The sequence below is a fragment of the Anas acuta genome, chromosome 8, assembly GCF_963932015.1.
Source record: "Anas acuta chromosome 8, bAnaAcu1.1, whole genome shotgun sequence".
NCBI classification, from domain to species: domain Eukaryota; kingdom Metazoa; phylum Chordata; class Aves; order Anseriformes; family Anatidae; genus Anas; species Anas acuta.
The window spans coordinates 16,622,503-16,647,014 of NC_088986.1; the positions used below are offsets into that span (position 1 = coordinate 16,622,503).

Genomic DNA, 24,512 nt, shown 5'->3' on the forward strand with positions numbered 1-24,512 from the left:
AATGGCTAGTGGAAAGAGATAATAAAATATACAGAGGAAATAAATTTAAACCTATGGTGGCTTGATCAAAAGCAGGAAAGAAGAGCCTTTCAGTTATGGGAAAACTTTTCTTCTCCTTAATTTCCTGTGGGAAGGGAGCAAATACGTTTGGTCACGGCAGTATTTTTTTTCTTTACAACTAGAAATGTTGTGTGTGGGCTTTGTTGTTTTGTTTTTGTTTTTAGTTAATTCTTGACCAGTTGCAGTGACAAGGCTAGCTCAAGAATCCTCTTGTTTCCTGAGACAAAGTGGGCTTGTTCAGACTCTTGGGAACCTGAGGGTAAAACAAGAGGTTCATGTGCTGTGGTTCTGGTTTTGTTTGTTTTAATTTTGAAGTTCTTTAACTTTAAATATGCTGTTAAAACAGGAGGGCCAGTGAATTACAGGGGCAGACAGATGAAGTTTTTATCAGTTAGTACAGGAAGAAGTAGGTTGTAAATAAACATTGGAGTGACATACCAATCTGCTGCTTCCTTTTCCTCTAATTTCTGTATTTAAACTAGAATGGTTTCTTAGGAAATAACCCCAGTCTGCCCACTTGGTATTTCAGCATTTATAGGCTGGAATTTCTTAGAGGAATTCAACAGGTTAATCACATTCTGAGCTCTACTATACTTTTCCTTAAGATTAATGAAAAAAATATAATTGGATAAGAAGTACGATTTAATAAATTTGTCGTTACCCCCTGCTGACTTAGCATGGACCTGTGACTTAGAACAATTGTATTGTCATTGTCAGCTCTCACTGCAGTTGTTTCTTCCTATAATGTGTTTATATAACTGCAAAATAAACTAAGTGCATTTGGTTCTAGAGCTCCATAATGCTTTAGCAATGAAAAGAAAGATAGCACTTCTCCGCTTTCAGAATTTAAGCTTTTTCATCTTAGGAGGCAGCAAGAAGCAGTTGAGCTTGCAACAGTTATATGTGCTTACATCACAGCAATTCTTTTCTCCAGAGGGAAACCACCCAGTCGATAGCTGCAGGTAATGGATCTGGAGCTCGGAGAAGCAGATGTTACCCTAGATTGTCCTAGAGAGTCATCTGAGTTACAGAACGGGAGACAAAGGGTTTGAGAGGAAAGAGGGTCATTTGATCCTCATGCTCTGTTGATGCCAAAGGTCCACTTGGTGCCTGGTGCCTTTTGAGCTGTAAGGGCTGAAATAAACGCATGTTTTTAACATGAAAAATCGGATATATTGGCTTTTCAGCTGCATAATACTTTATTCTTCAGTTTGCTGAGCTGCTGCCTTACAATTCTTTGTGTTTTTTCACTGGTGTTGTGAATGGCGCCCACACTGGCCTCAAAGGCAGAAGACACAGGACAGTGAGTCACAGCTTGTGCCTGCCAGATACAGGCTGAAATTTCCATCTGTTTTTTTCTTAGCCGTCACTCTGACTTGTAATGAAAACCCAACCCCAGTGTGGCACCCTTGAAAGGAGGTGAAAATTAGCAATAAAAACACTTAATATCTAATCCAATAAATATTCCAGAGAGTGGGCTTAGAAGACAGGTTTAAAAAGTTTTAAATAGTTTAACTTTGGATAAAGTAAGCCCCGAAGCATTAGAACACTTTTGGATCTGTTCTGAGTACCTCTTAATGTTTTGACTTCTGGCCATGTGCAAGAATAAAACAAAAATTAACTTACACGGTTAGTAACTTACTAAAACTTTTATGGTTAGTAATTTAGTAAAATCAAAGACCAATAAATGTAATGATGGATTTAAGGGGGAGAAATACCGATTTTATTTGCAGTTTGTCAGTCAGAACATGTCTTCAGACTGTGTGTAGGTTTACACTTAGCGTTTTGGTTTTTAAGGTTCAGAGCATTTACGTATCTCAAACGTGAGGAGGGAAACCTGTTTTCAGCTCCTGGAATTGATTTTGGTAACTAGAAGAAGGTCTGCCTTTCTTTGATGATGCACAAGGTTTTAGGCAGTAATACCACACAGTTTTTTTAATGTGTTTTGTAACTGCTGATCTCTGCCAAAATGCAGTTCTTCCGTGAGTGCCAGTAACTTTAAGGAGAAGACACGTTCAGAGCATTGAGTGCAAAGCTCCTGTTGGATCATACTGGCTACAGCCAACAAAGAGGATTATACCAGCTCTGTCACGTTTCATAACTTTTTTTTTTAATTTTGTGTATGCAGAAAACAGAGGTCTTATAGAGGTGATTTTTAGCTTTATTTTTTTTAATTATAATTGCTCTTCCTATGTCTCTAGCTAAAACCACTTTGTGCTTTCTCATTCTTTCCCATTATTTCAGCTGCTTGGATCAGACAGGCCTGCAGTGCTTGGGTTTCAGCGCTTTATCCAAGCGTTCTTGTGGCAAAAGCAAAGCAAAATCACCTTCATTTTGTGAAATGTCAGGTGTCCCAAACTGCAGCGACGTAACTTCCACCACAATTAGCTAGTGCAGCATTTAGGAAGAGGCTAGCCCAAGAGGAGAGCAGCAGCTACAGATATATTACAGCAGTCACAGCATTGCTCCCTGCTCTCGGTCCTGCCACCTTTCCCTGCAGGTGGAATGGCTGTGTTTGTATGCTGGGGCACGAGGCAGGCATGATTTGGCCTTGCGTGGTGCTCGGCTCTGCCTCCTCTCCTGCTGAGCAATTGCACAAGCAGCTGAGGGGAATTTCTTGTTGATGCTGAGGTGAGCAAGACTTCCGTGAAAACAGCCTAGAGATCCCTGAGAGCTTGCAAGAAAACAAATCCATGCAGGAAGAAGGTTCTTCTGTTTTGTGGCTCACCTCCTGGGCAGGTAGCAATTGTGCTAGGAGTTAGGAGGGTCCTTTGATATCTGTCCGTTCCCATTAGCACAACTGACTAATGCTATTCTTTCGCCCACAATTGTTATAGTAGTTAAATGTCAAAGGTAGCAGTTGCAGGCCAGGCAGTCACCGTGACTCAGCCTAGGTAAGCACCTGGAAACATGAAAGAGAATGGGGAGTTGGCAGCGAAGTGGAGCAGGGCAAGGTGAGGCTCTGACAGCTGTGGGTGTCACTGTGCTGTGCCCCGGGCGCTGCTGCAGCAAGTGGGGAAGGTTTGGGAGCTGTGCTGCATGCAGGGAGGGCAGTGAGACCCCAGCAGCTTGTGTCACTGGTGGGGGAAGAGTATTGCACGTTCCTTTTCCCACTGGAAAGTAAGTAAAGAAAGATCTGGAAGTTCCTTCTGCCCATTCCCTGAGGAGCTGAAACTCTTACGTTTCACAGCCATGCAGAGAGCACCAGTGAGCTGAGTGCTGCGGGGAGACATCGGCCTCTTCTTAGGGCTGCCCCCGCCAGGCCCCATTTCGGGCAGGTACATGGCTGGTAAGAGCTTGTGGGAGCTGAGCAGGGCTCTCCCTGTGGATCCCAGCGCTGTGAGCTCTGTGCCGGGCTTTGTGATGAGGAGAAATGTGTGCTAGAATAATCAAACCGTCACGCTGTATATTCATCGCCTTTGGCACTGTCCTTTGGGGTTTGTAAGGTGCAGGTCTGTAAAAATCCATGTGCTATGAGTTAAATGTAATACATCTCAGGCATCTTTCTACCCCCTGCTGTGATCTTGTATTCTGCTGAGCTGCTCTTCTGTCAACCAAAGGGATGCAGACTCCAAGTGATAATGTACATCCTGTCTCCTTCCCCACTCCATGTGTGCATACAAGCTGCCTGTTTTACTTCAGAAATGGCAAATTTCGGTCATGAGTTCAGCAGTTAAAATGATGATTTTACCACATCCTGCTTGCACAGGAAGCTTTAAAAAAAAAAAAAAAGATAACTTGAATCCTAGATTTTGTCTAAACAAAAAGCAAAGCTAGCTATTTAAAGCTGCAAAGAGGTTTAGATTCTCACCCAGTTCACCACTTCTGTCTCTCAGTGCATACAATCACATTAAAGTGAAAGCCTTATAGCCTATTCCTGTGCTATCTTAGGGTAATCAGCTCACCAGGTTGTGATGATAATCTAAAAATATTTTCCTTTTAAAGTTAAAGACATTATTTTTCTTCTTGGTTAGCTCTTTTGTTGTGGGTTGTGTTGGTGGTGGTGTTTTCTGTGTTCTTGTTTTTTATTAATTTATTTATTTATTTTTGTCTGAAGAAGGGTTACTTCATGGACAGGGGGAGGGGGAAGATTTTTATGAAGTACTGGTAAACAGGTCATAATGGTTTGTCACTGTAAAACATCCAAACACATTTAAAAAAATGAAAATAAAATTTGTGTGCCAAGTTTTCACATAGTAACTGCAAGACTTTCACTTAAGTGGTGGCGCTTAAAGACAGGGAGACGATCCATCTGTTAATCAATGTGGATGCCGAATTGCAGGGAGTGGGAGATGCTGACTGTTACTGTGTTAGACAAAAAGAAATGAGAGACCTTGCTCACAATGTAATAAGAGACCTAAAATGCACTGCGAAAGATGAGCAAAGTGCTCATCTAACAAATATTGTCTACTCTGTGTATAAATGCAAGGTAATTAAAAAAAAAAAAAGTAATGCTGGATTTCATACTTTCAAAGACTCAAACACTCCATTTTTACAGAATCGGATTTTGTGCAGTGGATTCAGTTGTTGCTGTTCATGTTGTTAACACGCATAAGCTGAGGCTTTAGTCTTTTAGTCTTTTAGTCTTTTAGATATTTCAGTTGCACATAGCAGACCTTGGTGCTTGTGCTTTAGTCTTTTAGTCTTTTAGATATTTCAGTTGCACATAGCAGACCTTGGTGCTTGTGCTGTCAGGTGGCAAAGCTACCTAAATATCATCTGGCCTGAAGTGAGAAGCCTTCCTTCAGTTTTGATGCTAAAATAATGTGCTGTTTCAGTACATATCCTTTGAGAGTACCCTGTTGAATGGAGTGACAGACAACATGTGACATGCAACAAAACCTAATGAAAATGTAAACCTTTTGAAGATTTGCATGTCATGGCGTGATTGTTTTTTAATTAGTAAAATAATCTGCTCACCAGTCAACAATATTGATTTTGGTTTTGTTTTCTTGTAGGAATGTTTACCCTTGCAGAAGTTGCATCGCTCAATGACATCCAGCCAACCTATCGTATCCTGAAACCATGGTGGGATGTGTTTATGGATTATCTAGCGGTTGTTATGTTAATGGTTGCCATTTTTGCTGGAACCATGCAGCTGACCAAAGACCAGGTGGTCTGCTTGCCAGTTTTGCAGTCTACTGTAAATTCAAAAGCACAACCCAGCACATCAGGGAAGGCTGACTTTACCACTGTTGAAACAACCACTGGTCAAGGAGAAGACGCGTCAATGAGAACGGTTTCCTTTGGAAGTGCCCCTACTGTAACACCAGATGTACCTCTGAGCAGAGCTACCTCTCCTCAGTATCAACCCACTGAATCGGGTCAGGAACTGAAGAAGGAGCAGAAGGATTCTTCAGGCCGTAAAACAAATTTGGATTTTCAGCAATATGTATTTATTAACCAGATGTGCTATCATTTGGCTCTTCCTTGGTATTCAAAGTATTTCCCCTATCTTGTTCTCATCCATACCATTATTTTAATAGTCAGTAGCAATTTTTGGTTCAAGTATCCCAAGACCTGCTCAAAAATTGAGCACTTTGTGTCTATATTAGGGAAGTGCTTTGAGTCCCCCTGGACTACAAAAGCACTGTCTGAAACAGCATGTGAGGACTCTGAGGAGAACAAACAGAGGTTAACTGGTGCCCAGTCCCTGCCCAAGTATGTTTCCACTAGCAGCGATGAAGGAAGCCCAAGTGCCAGCACTCCCATGATAACAAAGTCTGGCTTCAAGTTTTCAGCTGACAAGCCAATGATCGAGGTCCCCAGTGTCACTATTTTAGACAAGAAGGATGGAGAACAAGCGAAAGCGCTCTTTGAGAAAGTCCGTAAGTTCCGGGCTCACGTGGAGGACAGCGATCTGATTTACAAGCTCTATGTTGGCCAGACTATCATCAAGACTTTCAAGTTCATATTTATTCTCTGCTATACTGCGAACTTTGTCAACACCATTAGTTTTGAACACATCTGCAACCCCAAAGTGGAACACCTGATTGGCTACACGCAGTTTGAATGTACACACAATATGGCTTACATGTTGAAGAAGCTGCTGATCAGCTATATTTCTCTAATTTGTGTCTATGGCTTTATCTGCCTCTACACGCTCTTCTGGCTGTTCCGAATACCCTTAAAAGAATACTCTTTTGAAAAGGTCAGAGAAGAGAGTAGTTTCAGTGATATTCCTGATGTGAAAAACGATTTTGCATTTCTTTTGCATATGGTAGATCAGTACGACCAGCTGTATTCTAAGCGATTTGGTGTCTTTTTGTCAGAGGTAAGTGAGAACAAACTACGTGAAATCAGTTTAAACCACGAATGGACTTTTGAAAAGCTGCGGCAACACGTTTCCCGCAATGCCCAGGATAAGCAAGAGCTGCACCTTTTCATGCTGTCGGGGGTCCCCGATGCAGTCTTTGATCTGACTGATCTGGATGTGTTAAAACTGGAGCTGATTCCTGAAGCAAAAATCCCAGCAAAAATCTCCCAGATGACAAATCTTCAGGAGCTTCATCTGTGCCACTGCCCTGCAAAGGTCGAGCAGACGGCCTTCAGCTTCCTCCGGGACCACTTGAGATGCCTTTATGTGAAGTTCACAGATGTCGCAGAAATTCCTGCGTGGGTGTATTTGCTCAAAAACCTCCGTGAATTGTACTTGATAGGCAATTTGAACTCTGAAAACAATAAAATGATAGGGCTTGAGTCTCTCAGAGAATTGAGACACCTTAAAATTCTCCATGTGAAGAGCAATTTGACCAAAATTCCCCCCAATATCACAGATGTGGCACCACATCTAACAAAACTAGTCATTCATAATGATGGCACTAAGCTCGTGGTACTGAATAGCCTTAAGAAAATGATGAATGTTGCAGAGTTGGAACTGCAGAACTGTGAACTGGAGAGAATTCCTCATGCCATCTTCAGCCTCTCTAACTTACAGGAACTGGATTTAAAGTCAAACAGCATACGCACAATTGAAGAAATCATCAGTTTCCAGCACTTAAAAAGATTGACTTGTTTAAAGCTGTGGCACAATAAAATAGTCAACATTCCTTCCTCCATTACCCACGTAAAGAACTTGGAGTCTCTTTACCTCTCCAATAACAAACTCGAATCCTTACCAGCCGCAGTGTTCAGTTTACAGAAACTTAGATGTTTAGATGTAAGCTACAACTCAATTACAGTGATTCCAGTGGAAATAGGTTTGCTTCAAAATCTGCAGCATTTTCACATCACGGGAAACAAAGTCGACATTTTGCCAAAACAGTTATTTAAATGTGTTAAGTTGAGGACTTTGAGTCTGGGACAAAACTGTATTACCTCAATCCCAGATAAAGTTGGTCAACTGTTGCAGCTGACTCATCTGGAACTGAAGGGAAACTGCATAGACCGTCTGCCAGCCACACTGGGGCAGTGTCAGCTTCTCAGGAAAAGCGGGCTTGTTGTGGAAGATCACCTCTTTGACACTTTGCCCTCGGAAGTTAAAGAGGTATTGAACCAAGACACAAGCATTCCCTTTGCTAATGGGATTTAAGCTGAGTTGAAATGCTCGAGTAGCTGACTTCCAAACAGCAAATATTGAAAAGTATGGCTGTTGTGAGACCATGCATTTGTAGAACGCAGAATCCCTCGGAAGGCAGGACTACTAGCAGGATTGTAAGAGATATAACCGAGTGTTCAATGTTTGCAGTGTTTTAAAAGATTATTTCCAAATTTTTTGAGAGGATAAAGAACCTTAATAATCTCAATTCTTTTTTCCTTAAATTGTTTGTAACTTGGATGCTGCCGCTTTTGAATGTTTACAAATTTGCTTGCCTGCTTAAAGTAAATGATTAAATTGATGACCTTTTCTTACTATGCAAGTTATTCTTTAAGGTCTGGATTGATCTTAGTGCATTATGGGAGGAAAAACAAAGATAAACGTTGTGTATGGTATGGTTCTTGCAGCACTTGAAACATGTTGGTGTGTGGTGTTAGTGTCAGCCATTCGCAGCAAATGAAACTGGTTTGGCTGTGCTTCAAACTGCAGCAGAACCACCATTCCCCTGCACTAAGGTATGTGGTTTGCATGAGGCCAGGTGTTTGCCCTCATTCTTCATCCTCAAGGCCTCATGATTTTGGATGAGACTTGTTCTGTAATCCAGTGTGACTCCTTCAGAGCTGTGAGGCCTTGTCCCATCCCCACAGCTGATCTCCCCCAGCTTCCATAATGCTCCTCTGTCCCAAGCAGCAATGGGTGGTAGAAGGGAGAGTAGTGCCACTGGGCTTTCAGGTTGGGGATAGTTTTGATGCTTGAACTGTTCTGCATGGTGGCTTTGAGAGTCATTAAACAGCAGGTGACTTCACTGCTCATGTTTTGCTCCTCTTCAGAGTTGTCATCGGGGAAATTCAAGACATTTTACAAGAGTTGGTGATGGTTTTGTTTCACAGCCCTTGCTTAGAAACTGGGCTGTCTGCTCTATTTTCTAGACTAACGACAGAGACATAAGACTTAAAATTTACCCAGACATGATTTAGCTTCATCACCTGTTGCAGCGTATCTTCCACTTTAACTATAGGACCACCCTTCTCCCCCAGCCCAAGTAATTTGATGTTTTTGAACACTTATGCACTGTTAGAAAACCCTAAATGTGTGCCAGATAAGTCATCAAATAAAGAAAAAAGCAGACAGCAGTGAGCGTGGGATTTTTTTTGTTTGTTTGTTTTTCGTGGTGTTTTTTTAACTGAGTTTGCATTGCCAAAGCCATTAGAGAAATACAATCCATTAAATCTGCAAAATCATCAGTTGTAAATCTTGGCCATTTACATTCCATGTGTGCAGAAAAGAAGTACTATGCTGGGAGATGATTACGCGATTACTCATAGTTTAAACACAATTCCCTATTGTAGTGTGGTCAGGACTGAACTAGTCTGTCATTCAAGAGACCGTTCTCACACAGAAATCCTCATGCGCAGCGATTTCTACTGTAACTTAACCAGAGCTGCCCTGACTTACACCACTATTAATGAGGGGATAGTTTGGGCCTAGGGGCATTGAGCAGTCAGAAGCATTTTAAAAACTGCTCTTACGAATCTTGCACATTTTACTGTCAATCATTTACTATTAGTCATGCTGGGATGACTGTTCTTAGCTGTAGGTAGCAGTCTCTGAATACATACCTGCACCATATGTTTATGTGTATCAGAAGACCAGTTTATGAACAGTGGTTTTCCCACTTCTTTTGGGGATATAATCTGTTTTCTCCTTGCCAGCTGGTAGTAAACTTGGGATGCTGACAGTTCTGCAACACCAAGTCACAGGTTTGGCAGAGTACTCACAGTTACTGATCTCTCCTCCACTGGGAAATTTTTGTGCTAATTCTCAGATTATTTTTTTTAAGTAGGAGTTGTTAAGGCTGCAGTGAATTTTTCTGTTTTTAAGAAACTTGTGTTTATTTTTCGCACATAGATCACTTTAAAATTGCTGGACTATTGACTCTTAGAAAAACTGTGGAATATAATATTGGTGTATGCCTTGTATTTGCTGTTGACTGTCATTTCAGCTTCCTAGAAATTTTGTGTAGGAGGGAGGAAGAGTTGGAGGATGAAAAAGTCATTAATATTTAGAATAATAGTTCTATTTTTCATTTTCTTTTATTTTAACAGCAGTGTCACAGTGTGGCCACAGATTGATCCTACTTTTTAAAGCTTTTTTGGTGTTTCTGATGCTCTTACTGTCCCTACTAATGTTCAAAAATAAGCCCATGTTCTCTTAATATGAGTATGATATGAATAATTTAGATCACTGTTTGACTAGTTATTAGCCAATTATACTTCTTTAGACAACTTCCTCCAAAATACATACATTTGAAAGTTAATTTCAGGCTTGTGATGCTTACTCAGCATAAATTCCATTCTTGTTTTTAGGGGAGTTTTCTGAGTGGGGAGGAACTGCCCATCTTCCCCAGGTCGCCTCCCTCCCCAGTCCTTCCTCCTTTTTGTGACTGTTTATAATGTTCCTGTTTCCTGCGTGTCCACTGACACAGTCTTGCTTTAAGGTCTTTGAAGTTCATCTCTTTTCCATGTAAGGCATGTGAAACATATTTTGCATTTCTATTTGATTTAATAAATAAGATGTTTATATCTTCCTCTTATCTATTTTTTTTAATGGGGAAAAATGTGTTTGCATAGTAAAGCCTCTGATTTCAAGTGTCTTATGCTGAACTTGCTCTTTGGCGCCTGTAAATTTAAAGAGGAGGAGGTATGAGGAGCTGCTCCTAGTAAATCCTGTGGGTATGGTTTCTAACAAGCACAGTGTTTCAGAATAGATGGGATTCTGTTTTCATCTACATAATCTAAACGTTCTCCCACCATTTTGACTTGACTAGTGGAGTTTTGCACAATATCTGCACAGACCTGGAAGAAAAATGGTTGTCCCTTTAAATGAGGGGAAGTAGGAGATGCTCACAACTGTCGCTACAACATATTTCTGTGAAGATCCTTGGGTTTTCCAATAAGTTGTCCTTTTGTAAGTTGCAAAATGAGCTATTGCTTTTCTGAGCAGGCATTAAGTCTCTGAGTGTATAGGAGGATGCTGACACTAATGAAAGGCTTTCTGCTGCTAAATAAATGGTATTGCAGTCCTGAGCTGCTTTCTTTTAGCAAGGAGGGAAGCCCAGACACTGTAGGTTGTATCTCGTAAGGGGCAGTCCACTCTTCCCACCCACCCCTGCTCCACCCCACGTATCACTTACTGAACTGTATATTTTAATCTCACAGAAATAGCTGTTCTTTCTAACGTGGTTCCGTGTGCTCAGAAATTAACGGTGTTATGGTTATATGAAGGCAAGGAGTTAGACTTCCTTTTACTTGAAGTCAAACAAATGAGGTGCTCCTACACGTATAGTGTTGGCCATCATCCTGATCTCTTGTAAGATTTCAAATTTCCTCCATCCTCAAGATGGAACTGTGTGCAGGAACATGACAATCCCGAGTAAATCTGTAGCATGTTGTTAACATGCAAACATGAGGCTTCTGTCAGGTGTGGGTTGTGAACCTGTGTGGTGAGAAAGAGCCTTGAATTTACTGAGGCATTCCAGTGTGGCTGGCAGAGCCCATAGGGTGCAGTGGCAGTGAGCTGAGGGTGGCTTCTCGGGGCTGTTGTCGCTCTGTGTGATGGGATTACTGTCCTGCAACAACTGGCATTGAAGATAACGCAGAGCACGGCAGGGCTGTTCAGCCCTCACTGAGGAGGGAGGGTAAAGCCAGAAGGGCGCTGTGCCCATGACTTGGGGCCTACTCTTGGTTTTGCCCCAACCTTCACCTCGGCTGGGGGAATGGACATCAAAAAGATTCACATTTCCTGTCTGTAAACCAAGGCTTCTTTAATAAATGTAAATACATGAATAATAGTGAAAAGCACAAGTGCTGTAGTAATGAGCCCCGGTTTTGTTACAGGTGTAATGCAAAAAGTTGCATTCTCCTATGATAGCAAGGCCATCGGCAACCACCCTGGTTTATGGCTGCTCTGCCTCCTTGTAGGCTGAAGACTGACATCAGTGTACTTCAGAGCCTGGGTGGTCTGTTCCTTCAGAAATAAATCTTGTGGAGGTACCTAAATAAAATGCTCATCAAGGTGCTTTTCTTTCTTTTTTTCTTTTTTAGGAACATGCTAAAAGGTGGTCCTTAAGGTTACCAGACTTGAAAGAATTGAGAAAAAAAATCTTTAGTGTTTTTAAGCTTGGCATTAACTCCTTTTCTACCATGGTGAATTGTTAAAATTGTGTCATGGGCTACCCATTAGTTCCCAGGGTACCCTGAATGACCGGTGATTTTATCAGAAGCATTCCCAGTCATTCCCAGTTCAGGCTGTCCACTTGTGCTTGTACAGTGTGTTCAGCACTTAAATTAAAGGCATCGAGCACTAATGTTGCAAAACCCTGAGGGTTTATGCTGTGACCAGTTTCCCAGGACAGCAAGTCATTCCTCATGCTGTTAAAGGGAGGGAAAGCTGTGTTACTGAGTGCAGTTGTTTCTGTAGCAGAGATGAGGCTCTAGAATTAAGCTCAGAAACAGATTTTCCAGGCTGATTACAAACATGCACCCATTCCACGATAAAAGTCATGGGAGATGTTGCTTCTGGCAGAGAGATGATGAAAACTGCTCCTGTGATTCAGCCAGGCATGGGTGCAGAAGTGGCAGCTCTGTAACTGTACACATCCACACAATGCAGCTGAAGTGGGGGGGTCGCTAAAACCACAGGCACTGGAGTTGGGCCAGGCTCCATCTCTCTCCCTTCCCTGAAAAGAACAGCCCCTAAGCTCTTTTACAATTGCTAGAGCCAGGACCTTTGTTCTGTCTTGTCTCCAACATCACGTTGCCCCTTGATGCTGGAGGTAACGTAGGGTTATTGGTTTAATAATGACTGTTTGGGAAGAATGCCATCTTCTAAATTAACACCACAGTCTCTTGCAGGAAAGCCTTCCAGCACAGAGCAGGTCTGTTCCCATGAAATGAACATGTTGTGCCCATAAACAACAGAATCGTGGATTGGGATTGGGTTGCATAGACCATTAGGAATAAATGCGTGAACACGTTGCTCTTCTGGTAACTGGTTCTGGGTAGTTCTGCTGTTTCAGGTGGTTTTTAGAAGTGGATTTTCCCCAACGCCCTCCTGCCGTGTCTCTGGAGCCAAGATTGCAGGCATGAGGCAGACTGGCTGGTTGCAGGCAATGCTGCTGGAGCTGCCCCAGCAGATACGGGCTGGGAGAGGGCTGGGGTGCCACAGCTGCTGCCAGCGGGGCTCCTTGCTGCTGCTGGACTTATCTTGCTCCTCCCAGCATGTCACCTCTGGGAGATGCCACGTGGGATTGTGTCCCCAGCTACAACATAAAGGGAATGCTGTTGGATGCAACGTGCTGCCAAGTGATGCGTTTGGTTTGGAAGATGGAGGTCATGATAACAGCAGGAAATGCACAATAAGAAAAAAAAAAGGGGGGGGGCATCAACAGTCCTTATGGAATATCCATATACACAGAGCATGAAACTTCAGAAGTTTTGGAAAGACTGCACGAAATCCTGCCTGCTGCGCCTGCCTAAAGGCAAGCTCAGTCACTGGACAGCCTGAGATTCTGGTTTTCATTTTATCTGGGCTTTTACATTTCTCTCCCCTCTGTCTCTCAGGGCCTTCGCGTGCCTGTGTGACTGCTGCTTGCATGCTTTCCTGCCCCATTGTCTGCGATAAGCTCTGCCCTGCAGAGCCCCTAGCACTTAATGCCACACGGCTGTAACCCCACAGCCAGGCCTGGGGCCGCCCTCATGCCCTGTGGGGAAACCTCTGGTGCAGTCAGGGCCTGTCAGGGCCCAGGCCTGATTCAGGAGCTGTGGCTTCCCCTCCTGAGGGGATTGTCCCTGCCCCAGCTGGCAGGACCCTCATGGGGCAGAGCCCTGGCACCCAGTGAGGCCACAGCTCCCACCCAGTGAAGCCGCAGCTCCCACCCCAGGGAGCGCTGCAGAAGGGGACCCACAGGGCCTGGGCACCCGCAGTTCTCACAGCCCAGGGGAGCTGCTGGGAAGGGATACTCTAGCACCTGTGGGCAGCAATTTCCACAGGTTCCCACTGTTTTGTGTCCTAAGGGCTTCCCCGATGCTTGTTGGAGGTGGGGCTGGGCATTTCTTACTCTGTTCACGATGGGTGTGGAGAGCACCTGGCGTCTGACCTCGTCACAGCCCCTCCTGCAGTGAACACATCCTGCGCTCCTTGGATTTCTTCTTTGCCCCAGATTAAACCCGTTCCTTCAGCCTTTCTTCACATGTTGCTTGGGTGTGTTTGTTTCCTAACACTCGCCACTCCTGCTGCTGCTCCTCTGAGTTCTCTCAGTTTATTGAGTCTGACAAATTCAGTGCTGCTGATGGCAGGGCCTCAGCTGGAGGCTCCCTGGGGACAAGCAGTGCAGGGCCTCTAACCCCCCCGTGCATCTCTGCCGCCGAGCCTTCCTGCGTACCCTGGGCTGGGCGGCCCTGCAGAGACCCTCACTACACCCACTGCCCAGCATCCCCATGGGAAGGGCTCAGGCTTTTTTTTTTTTTTTCCCCATCGTGACTTTGGCCTGAAGGTTTGCAGGGAAAAGAACCAGGGTGCTGCACGTCTCAGTGCCTTTGCCCAAGGGCAGGTGACTGATACTCGGGTTTGCTCATTTGGTTTCTCTGCAGTGCGTGGAACGTTCCTGAGGGGGTGGCCTCCGAGCTCACCTATTGTGAGCATTTTGTCATGGACTTCTTTCCTCACTGCAGTTGGATATAAAATGCTGTGCAAGCAGAGGCTCTGGGTATGTGCCCAGGTTTGCAGGACTGTAATGGGTGAAATAGCTGGAAACCAGAATGCCTCCAGGACCTTGGGTTTTAACCTATTAAAATTGGGAAACGTACTTAATGAAACACAAAGGCAAACTCACGGAAATTGCTCCCTGTCACTGGAGATATTTATATGTATTTGAGATCTAAGAAAATCTCAGCATGCTCCAACCCCATGGGGAACAAGATACTTTCCTAGGATTTGTCCTAAAATCTGGTTAAGAAATTGTCTTTAAAATTGAGTGTGTTAAATGTGTGTGAGGCTGTGCTGTCCCTGCTAGCCAGCACTACCGTGGTTGAATAATTCACATGCTTACTGTTTGGGAAAGCTCCTCAAACCTTCAAAGCTATTTTTGCTCATGTGGTGACCCAGTCTGTGTCCCTCTCACCACAGCGGTCAGCCTTCACCCACAACATGGCTGGTTTCCCCCCATGCTGGTGGTCAGAAACTGCTGTGATCCCGTGCCTCTGCTGCTGACAGGTGAACCCGTTCCTGCCGGGCAGAAGAGGAGCACCGATGGTGAGAGGGATGGGCAGCTTCCAGGTCACCTCCCCACCCAGGCAAGGTCCTTGTGCCTGTGGGGCTTTGTTTAGCTTTGTGCTCCTGTTTATCAGCCTCAGCCACATGTTTAACTCTGAATGTATTCGTTTAATTAAATGCTTTTAACATTCATTACAGGGCTCCTAATTGCTGACTAACCCAGAGGAGCTCAGCAGCAGGCATGGGGTGTGAAGTGCCTATGAGTAGCCTGTGTTGAACCATGCAGTAGTTTCCCAAAATGTGTTTTGGGAAGAACACTCTCACTGCTTCTGTCTAACACCAGGTCTCTCCAGAGCGTGGTGCATGGCAGGGTCCAAATGTGGCTCCTCCATCTTGTGCTGGGGCAGTGCTGTGGCTCCAGGCGCAGCCGGCCAGGCACTTCAGAGCTGCCTGCGAGGTGCAGGGGTGCTCCCATGCCTGGAGCAGTCTCTGTGTCTGGGGACATGGGGCTTTATTCCTTCTCCTAACTTCTCACACAAAAGGTAAAAGATGGGAGCTACATGGCTGTCAAAGTCAGGGCTGGAAATCTGTTTCTAAATGCCATAGAATTGAAGTCAGGCACAGTTCGTGAGATTAATGCTAAGATTACAGGGAGGTTGGAGTCGGTCCTAACACACCACAGCAAGCAAAGAAACCCTGCAGGTCAACATGCTGACTGTTCACAGGGCTGTTCAGCCTCTCCACCACTGAGTTTTTGAAGCTCTGTCATATAAAGCGTGGGGTTAAATGAGCTCCACTGAGGCCATCCTCCGGAACACCTGGGGTGCTTCTCAGAGCCTGATCAATAGCTGGGGTGGAGGTAAGCTGCTGCTGCTCTGCCCCCTCTTAACATGTTTTTTTTTTTTTCCTGTTGCCAAGATGTTTATTTTCCATTCCTTTGGCTTTACATCCAAAGTGATTTTAAGCCTGTTTTTTCCAGATTCCTCCTTTGAAAACTGCACACTTGAGCCATTGTACACGGCAGCTCCTATTTCAATCTGCTGTAAGTTTGACAACAGTCTTTGCTGTCTTTATTTTCTCTTCCCTGTGGCTTTTTTTTTTTTTTTCAGAAATTTCTTTGTCACAGTCAGGTTGACAGTGGCCTATGACATTTTTGTTGGATTAAAGTACATATGGCATTTGGAGTGGTCTTTTATATATTTCTGAATTTCAATTACTTCCCTTTAAGAAACTACAGGCTGTCCTGAATAAATCACTTGAGCAAACGCTTTTTCTTCTTTTCTGCTGCCACTTTGGAACAGTAAGGACTCTGGCTAGATCTTTCCTCCCTATTAAAATCCGATGCAAAACTTCCACTGATTTGGAGGAATCATTTTACTGCAGCACCCTATTGACCCACAGGGATAATTTTTTTCCTGAAAGGATTTTACTGCATGTTTATGCTAAGTTTATCAGAAAAAGGTGCTCTCTGAAATACAGGGCTGAGACCCCCGCTGCTTTGGAGATGCTGCCATCCTTCATTAACTAATTTACTGGTTTACTGAAACCACAGACTCGTGGGGAACATTTCTGTGCCAGGCTTTCTCAATGGGCCGTTTGTGCAAGAAGGTGCTTGGTGTTGTAAGAGTTGCACAATCCAGCCCTTCAGATCCTGTAAGAATATCGTTTTACAAGCTCTAATATCAGAAGTACCTGCAATATTTATACCTCTGTGCAGTTCTCTATGGAAATGAAGGACTGTGTGTATGTGATGTTTACTGGGCAAACACCATGGCTTTAAACTCCTGCAAGTGAGACTGCTGTTATTGATTTTTCACTGTCCAAGACATGCCAAGAGCAAATACAAATACCTTACAGAATTTGGTTCTTACAATGCCATTTGGGTATAAATGTTTACAAGGACATGAGTAACAGGCAAAGAAACACACTTGTGCCCAGAAGATGTCAAAGCTCTGTGCTGTCCCTGCCTTTGCCGATCTGGTTCAGCCAGGGAGGGAGCAGCAAGAGGCTGGCCACACAGCCCTGCCCTGGTGCCTGGATCCAGGGGTAGGAAGAAGCCGGGCGTGGGGCTGAGGAGGCAGTTCATGCTTTGTATCTGCTCTGTGTGCTGTGCACAAGCTTCAAGAGGAGAGCCAGCTAATGCTATTCACTGTGGTGGCATCAGGATGTGCACACTGGCCTGCTGGGAAAAGGTCCAAGACCATCAATTCATTTTCATTTCCCATGCAGCAGTTAGATGGTGAGAGTATCGATTTAATCTGAGAGCCAGAATTGACAAAGCCGTATCCACAGTCGCTGATCTGTAGCCATGTCCTTCTTGAGACAAAAAGCACCTGGGAACTAGCTTTAAATGCAGCTTGTGTGGCTGCTTCGAGGAGGATAGCGGTGAAGGTCAGTGCAGAGACAGGTGCTCTGGTGCGGCCCTCGCTGGGCTGGATGTATCCTGGACAGGTGGGACATCACCTTGGCTGTTGTGGTCAGCGTACAAGAGTCTTTAATTTGCTCAAGGAATCAGGCCTGGCAGGGCTATATGACTTCAAAAGCAACTTTGGTTTTCTTCTTCCCTATCCTTGCTCAAATCTTCAGGTGAACATGATCTGAGGAGACGTGAAGTCCTGATTCAAAGCCCCACATCCTACAGCTGACATCCTTAGCAGCCCTGTCCCATGTGGAACACCGGTCTGTTTTCTGTGGCGTGAATAAACACATGGGGATTTCTGACCTTTCACTTGAGAGGCATGTATATACCAGGGGAGAGGACAATCACAAGGCAGGGTGATTTCCAGAGCTGCCTTTCATTTGCCTGGTCCGACTAGCAGTGGCAGGGGCGTCAGCAAGGAGTGTTGATAGTCTCTGTGTACTTCAAGTGTCTGTACAAATACCTTCACCAATGGGACTGCACACACAGGAACCCCACCTTCACTTGCTGGGAGGTGGCTCCCATTTCCCCTGCCAAGGGATTTTGCAATTTTTTTGTGTAACTTGGACAGAAATTGGTATTTTGTTTATTCTGTGATTGGAGTTTTCACTTTCCTTCCCTTGGTATACATCTTGGAGAGTTTATACATCCTATATGAAATTATGCAAAAGGGAGGGAGGTGTTGCCCAGAGGAAACAAGAAAGGAAAAAAACAAAACAAAACAAAACAAAACAAACAAACAAAACAAAACCAATATAAATGTCCAGAAATAACATGGGAAAGCAGAAGTGTGAGCTGGTTAAACCCCCACGGTTCATGGGACAGCCAGCTCACAAACAGCCCAAAAAACAGAGGGGAGTTCAAGCGGGCCTCTGCACCTGCGTGCAAACAACCCAAGCACTGGGGTCCAGTTTGGGGTTTTGCGCATAGCGGGTCATCTCCAGTGACTGCAGTAGAGGTACTTCAGTGTTTGCTGATTTTTTCTGTCATCTTTGAAGCGAATGGGAAGTGGAACGCGTGCAGTGTGAGCAACAGACTGCCACTATCTCGTTCTCTTCCGAATTCTAAAGGATTCTGCATAAGTTCCTTGTTTTTGAAAAACTATGCTCCGGTTCCCCTGTTGTAGCTTATTTCCAGTAACCTGGAAATAAACTGTTACATGAAGGTTTGATTGTATCCCACTGGGTACACACTATACCATAAATCTGGCAAAAGCAGATGACAATTTTCCCTTCCTGCGTTTTGGGAATATACCTTCTGCAGACCAGCTCCTTCAGGGGTACTTACAAGCATAACACAATTTAATGAGAAAATGCTGAGCATTGGCATGGCAGGATATATTGAGCCACATGGAAATTGCTCTTGAAGCAGACTACATTCAAAATATGGGGAAAAAAATATCTGAAATGTTATGTTCAACCAGTATGTTGACATTCTGGTGATTTTATCATGGATCCTGTAATACCTACTATTTGCTGAACGCCTCTAGAGCCTGACTCAAGAGAGCACGGAAACCTGAGCTTTAAATAACAATAATAATGGTAAGTTGAAAGTGAGAAAAATGTCACTCAGTCACAGAGAAAAGCTCAAGAATGAAACCCAAGAGCAAAGTCTCAGAAAGTGACATTTGAGTACAAATAAATATGCCATTAATTAATTAATTAATTAATTTTACTTATTTTTAAAGTTTGTGCCTTAAAGGCAGTTTTGAGGATGGAGGCACAAGAGCATGGGCAGCTCTTAGCTTTTTGAACAATTACTGTAGGGAAGCCTGCATCCTAAAATCTTCTAAGCTTGTGGCAGCATGGAAGAAAAGGAGCTATGGTCTCTTCTATCCATTTCCCTACAAAACAGGAGTAATAAATGTGTTACTACATGCCCCTAAATGCCCAGAGAGGGAAGGCCAGGTGTCGGACTGAACACCACAGCCTGCTGTAGGTTTTCTTCTGTTCCCATGACAGGAATAAGTTTTCTATTTCTGACAGATCTCTTTGGGGAGATTGCCTGGAGAAGGTCCCCACCCATCTGGTGTCCTTCTCTTCAGACTTTTCTTTTTTTCTTTCTGCAACAATCCCATGGATTTGTCTATAAAACCCATATTCACAAGAAGGACTAGAGGCCAAGATCTTTGACTTTAAATGTCTCAGCCACTTGAGCTGTATGCAAAAATCACCTGGTTTATTTATTTATTTTTTTGCTAGAAGAAGACAAGTGCCTTCACGTCTCTTGTGTTCATCCTTCTGAACACAATAACAGCGTCTTAGTTAATGGTAACTTTTATTTTAAAGGGAAATGTATATAAGCACGCTTTTATATTCTGAGATAAGTGTCTGACTGCTGCTGTGTGCTGCAAGTGTTATTTATCTTCATGGTTTTATCTGCTTGGAACCTCACAGTTTCTTATACATGCTTCTATCTAAAAAGTGTTTCAAATGTATATGGTCAAACTTTCTAGGAAAACAGCGTGAATGAAGTCTTGCTGTGAATGGCACATTGCTTTTTCAGCTACTCTGTGTGTGAGAGAGGTAATGTGCATAAAATCTGCTTAAATGTGAAGTTTCTTGTGAGGGAAAAGTTACCGGGTTTGTGCCCTTTCTGGTACATAAGTACATACAAAGAAGGTTTGAAAAACATTTGGTATGGATATGAATGTTTGTGTTAGTTGTATGTCTCGCTTGTCTTTTGTTGCTTCTTTTGAAGGGCAGGGGATGTATAGGCAGAGGTATGGGACAGACATCTCTAACGTGGGAGTTAATAGTCCACTGGCTGAAGTGCTCCAGGATGTTGATGGGCTGGCTGACAGTGCACAGGCAATGAGCAAGGACAAGTCCATTTCTATCTTTGCTTGGGGCACTTATGCAGCTGTGAGTTGCCTGGTGTGGAGCATATGGGGCAAAAAGCCCATCTGAGTCCTACCCACCTTCAGCAGCACTCTCCTGCAAGATTAGACAACACTAAAGCTGGCCTCCAGGGAGGGTAAAGGAAAAATTGTAAACCTAAAAAGCAGTAGGCATAATTGCTCATAAATGTTTGTAAGCAAGAAAAGTAAAACACTTCACTGATAGTTTGCCAATTACTAATAGGTTGCTCTGCAAATATCCTGTTTCCCCTAGGGATGTGTGATAATGAAGCTGGTATCCTCTTTTTCCAACCAACCAGTTGCTGGAAATCATGCCAAAATCAAACCAAAGCCTGAAGTGGGTTCTTCTACCCTCACTTCTGTGTGTCATGGTGACCCCAAAGTTGCAGCAATTGCTCTTTCTGGTGAGTGCCTGCTGCTGCTTGAGAGGCTGCCGAGGCACCGATGGGGCCGTAGCAGCACGCAAGCTCCAGCAGCTCTGTGCTGTGGCACATCTGAAAGTTTCTAGTTGTTCCTGTAAAGGGGCTATGTGAAGAAACTTCACATAGTTTTTCATCTGTATTCTGAGGTGTTTTTTTGTCCGTTCGTTTGTTTGTTTTCTGTAGGTAATGAGTAACATGATTAGGACGCTTCTGGGTGTTTCTGCTCCCTCCTGTTGAATTTTGGGACATTTTTTACGCTTGTGCTGTATGATATATACATACAGAAGCCCTAATATTTCAGCTTTGGAAATATCTCTGATTTCTGCTGTGATGACAGACATTAGAGCCCACTGAAATCAGCGTGGCTCTGGATGGTTACCATGGTTCTTCAGCTAGGCTCAGATGGAAGGATCTGCTTCTGTGGTAACATTTTAGAAGAAACAAAGGGAACTAGATTTTGTATTCCATAAAGAATCAACAGCATTCTCATGTCCCTGTCCCGTTCCCCATTGTACTAAACAGCAAAGAAGGTCGTCTCCTGAAAATGTCATGTGTCAGCATATATTTTAATACATATATAGATATATTCCACTGCTATGAATGCTGTTTTAGCACCACTGAGTAGGTTGTAGAGATGAGTTCCTGTAGATTTAAACATTATGTCAATCACACCTCCTCTAAGCAGAGTTAAGAGACAGACAGCTTTCATCAAAGGCCAGAAGAGCATCTCCCTATCCCAGTATTGACAATAAGATTTAGATCTACTCCACTGCATTGAAATACAGAGAATTTGTTACCATTAGGTCTCCACAATTGCTGGTACCTATTTGCTAGCCACAGTTAGCTGCAACTGATAGGCATTTTACACAATTTTCTTGAGTTTTAGACAATACTTTAAATAAAAGGGTAGTAGAAAACAACACTTGGAAAGAGGAGGAGAGGGAGTGGGTAGTTACAGTACCGAACTACAGAAGAACTTTATTTCACAATAACCATGCTGCTGTGTGTGGATAAATCACTGATTGTTCTCTTATCCCTGTACTGCTATGAAGAATTTACCAAAAAAAAAAAAAAGAAAAAAGAAAAAAGCCACCAAACCAAACCAGAAAAACAAGGAAGCAGCAGAACGTGAATTCAAGAGCAGAATGGGATTGCACAAGGAGGTTCTGCACTGAACTGAAACATTCATGTTTTGGACCATCGAGAACGAATGAAGTACAATACAGTTCTGTTCCCCGTCTCTTTTAATGTCTCCATTTTGTTTGGCTTTACTTAGCTTAGATTTTTCCCTTTTGGAGTCCTGCAGGGAGAAAAGAAGGAGCCTTTGTTTTAAAAAGACTCAGACCAACAGTGGGCCATTGATCATAATTAAGTCTAAAATAATACGCTTTTGCTGACCTGTTTGTATTGAGTCCAAAGAATTGTATGTTATACCTGCTGTAGCCTCGGTCTGCCCCCAGATCCAGTTTCTTCTCCCTGAGCTTCGGGTTCTGGGACAATAACTTTAAAATCCCAAATATACCCATGTTTGCAGGGTTGCATGTGAAAGCACCTCCTCCTCTGTCTGTGTCTGGAGTGCTAATTTGGTACTAGAATGATTTCTTCATCATCAGATGTTCTCCTTGTCATGTGCCCTTCGTGACAGACTGCAGTCCCCATAACAACCACCTCGGTTGTCAATAACTTCCTCAGATGGCGAAATGACCCATGGGATAGCAGTAATTCTCATAATAACATCTGAGGGTTGCGTACAATTTATGTGTAACCGTGCCACAATGTGCATTGACACAATTCAGAGCTTCCTGAAGTCTACATGAATGTCTGGGATGAAATCGGTGGTTTCTTCAGGGACTACACCTGAACTTTCATAGCCAGATTTTTAGTATAACCAAATATAGAGGTTTAACTCTGTGACACTTGGCAGTAAGTAAAAGAGAAGTATGTGTTCTTGTAATTTGATTTGCAATTATTACTGTTAATGTCCTGTTGAATTTTTCTTAACTGTGTTTTACATCTCCTATTGCATTTTTTTTCCAGGATGCTCTAATGAGTAAATGTGCTGATGGATTAGTCACTGAACAAACGTGCTTTAGCAGAATACTGGAGAGATTCACAAGAAGATGCCTCTTCCGGCATCAAGTCCTACAAATGGGGAGTGTTAGGTGCCTTGGTCCTACTTTTACTCAGTCTGTCAGGACACACTTAGTGCAGTCCTTAGCAGCACATCTTGCAGCATGCATGCAATTCCTAAAGCAGAGATTATTCTTTAGTTTTGACTGTTGCTTGTTTCAGGCCACCTGGGAGAATCAGTTTGTTCCCACTGTATTTGTACTGAATTGTTACCTAGGACAGCTTTTGGCTTCTGTGCACATATATGCATTTGTTTAATTCCTCACATTTACATTATTTTGCATAGAGCAAAATGTATACAGCTGTGCCCATGTATTTTCTTGCATGGGGAAAAAATCTTAGAATTTTGAAGATTATGGTAAGGGGTTTGCAGGCTTTTGGCAGGCTTACTGAGACAGACGGCCCATGGCACTCCCTGCAGGTGCCCTCCAGCAAAACTGCTTGTACTGTACATCTGTGCACAGATCTGCTCATTCCTGTTCACAAGCACAAGGCCACAGATCAGGCTGAACAGCTAGTGTCTAGTAGAGCAAGAAAGGTTGTAGAAAAGGGACTGCTATGTTGAAAATGTGAGACATACAGCCTTGAATGTACAGGAAAATTCCCACTGTGTAAATCTCATATTCAATGCAAGAAACTTGTCTGGTTTGCACAAGGGTGCATGTGTAAAGGGATGGGTCCACAATCAAGTCTGTATCTGGACTGTTTGGCCCTAGAAATCACTCTGTTCTGCCCAAGCATACTGTATCCTTGGCTGAGAAGTCAGTGGTGAGGCTGGAGGAAAGCTTCCCTTTGGCAGGGAATAACCATTTTCTCTGTGTGTATTTCTCTGGTGATGCTGAGAGAGAAACAGGAGACGAGGTTTAGCAGAGGAGAGCTCAACAGGGAAATCTACAGGCTACAGTGCTTTTCGCTCAGCTGTATCCAAAGTCTGTGGCTCAAGTATATTCGCATCTGCTGCCATCCAGAGCTTGGGGAGGGAAAACGTCTGACTGCTGTGTCAGACTCAGGTTTTAGCTTAATAAAAAGCTTGGACTCTGGACCTAGGTTACTCAGACCTTCCTTTCCCACAATGGGGTTTTTATTACTTTTCAGATGTAGAGAAATTGGCAGTTTTTGATTCAAGCCTGTTAGCTACTGAAAAGTGAAGTCCTGTTTCCCTGACAAAACCAAAAATCAAGAGATAGTGACTTTGGCCACCATTACAACCAGAAAGTGTGTCTCTAGCTCGTCCTCAGAGACAACGCCCTAGCTTTTTTGTCAGATCTGCTCACTGCTTCTCTCTCACATACTCCTGCTCCCCCCTCCCCCCTTCCCATTCAGGAATGTATAAAATATTAAGAAACAAGGAATGAAACATTTCTCAGCATGTGAGTCTCACAAAGGTCTTTGCTTTTTGTTGCATGATGTATGTTTTTGTTTGTTTGTTTTTCTCTCAAACGTTTGGCTATGGGAGGAGAAAAGTGGTGTCTTACAACTAGCTTGAATTGAATGAAGCCTGTGTTTACCTTTAGCCTGTTTTACCTCTTCAACGTGGCCTGTTACAGAAACTAAAATAGCTTGTCCTGGGATTCATGGATGAATTGGTGTTAATGGGAGGTTCATGGAAGGGGACTGTCACAGGGAGGCTACACTTCAACACAGGATTATGTGTGTTTGCTATTTTTGGGGGGAAGAGTGAATATCGAGGCCTATTCCTAGCTACCTGCAGTGCTCCTCCTGGCAAGGCCCCGAGGCAGCCCAAGGGGCCGTGTGGGCACGAGGGCAGTGCTGCCATGTCAGCAGCCTTGAGGAGGGGGCTGTGCAAGTAAC

At 43.6% G+C, this 24,512-nt stretch overlaps 1 protein-coding gene and 1 long non-coding RNA gene across 7 annotated transcripts in view; both read left to right on the top strand.

The window, feature by feature from the left end:
* Window positions 1–10,184, top strand: part of LRRC8D (leucine rich repeat containing 8 VRAC subunit D) — a 51,021-nt gene extending 40,837 nt beyond the window's left edge. For all 5 annotated transcript variants that reach the window (XM_068691215.1, XM_068691214.1, XM_068691218.1 and 2 more), the window contains one exon: window positions 5,019–10,184. In XM_068691215.1, coding sequence (XP_068547316.1) covers window positions 5,021–7,591 — 2,571 coding nt within the window. In that variant the 5' untranslated portion in view covers window positions 5,019–5,020 and the 3' untranslated portion in view covers window positions 7,592–10,184. The remainder of the gene's footprint in view (window positions 1–5,018) is intronic.
* A 4,677-nt stretch (window positions 10,185–14,861) lies between these two features.
* LOC137860679 (uncharacterized) lies at window positions 14,862–21,175 on the top strand. 2 transcript variants are annotated; one of them, XR_011099125.1, is made up of 3 exons: window positions 14,862–15,728; window positions 20,402–20,552; window positions 20,754–21,175. It is a non-coding gene; the product is annotated as an uncharacterized lncRNA (long non-coding RNA). The 2 variants fall into 2 exon arrangements; XR_011099126.1 differs by lacking the exon at window positions 14,862–15,728 and adding an exon at window positions 15,746–15,911.
* Window positions 21,176–24,512: the final 3,337 nt, after the last annotated feature.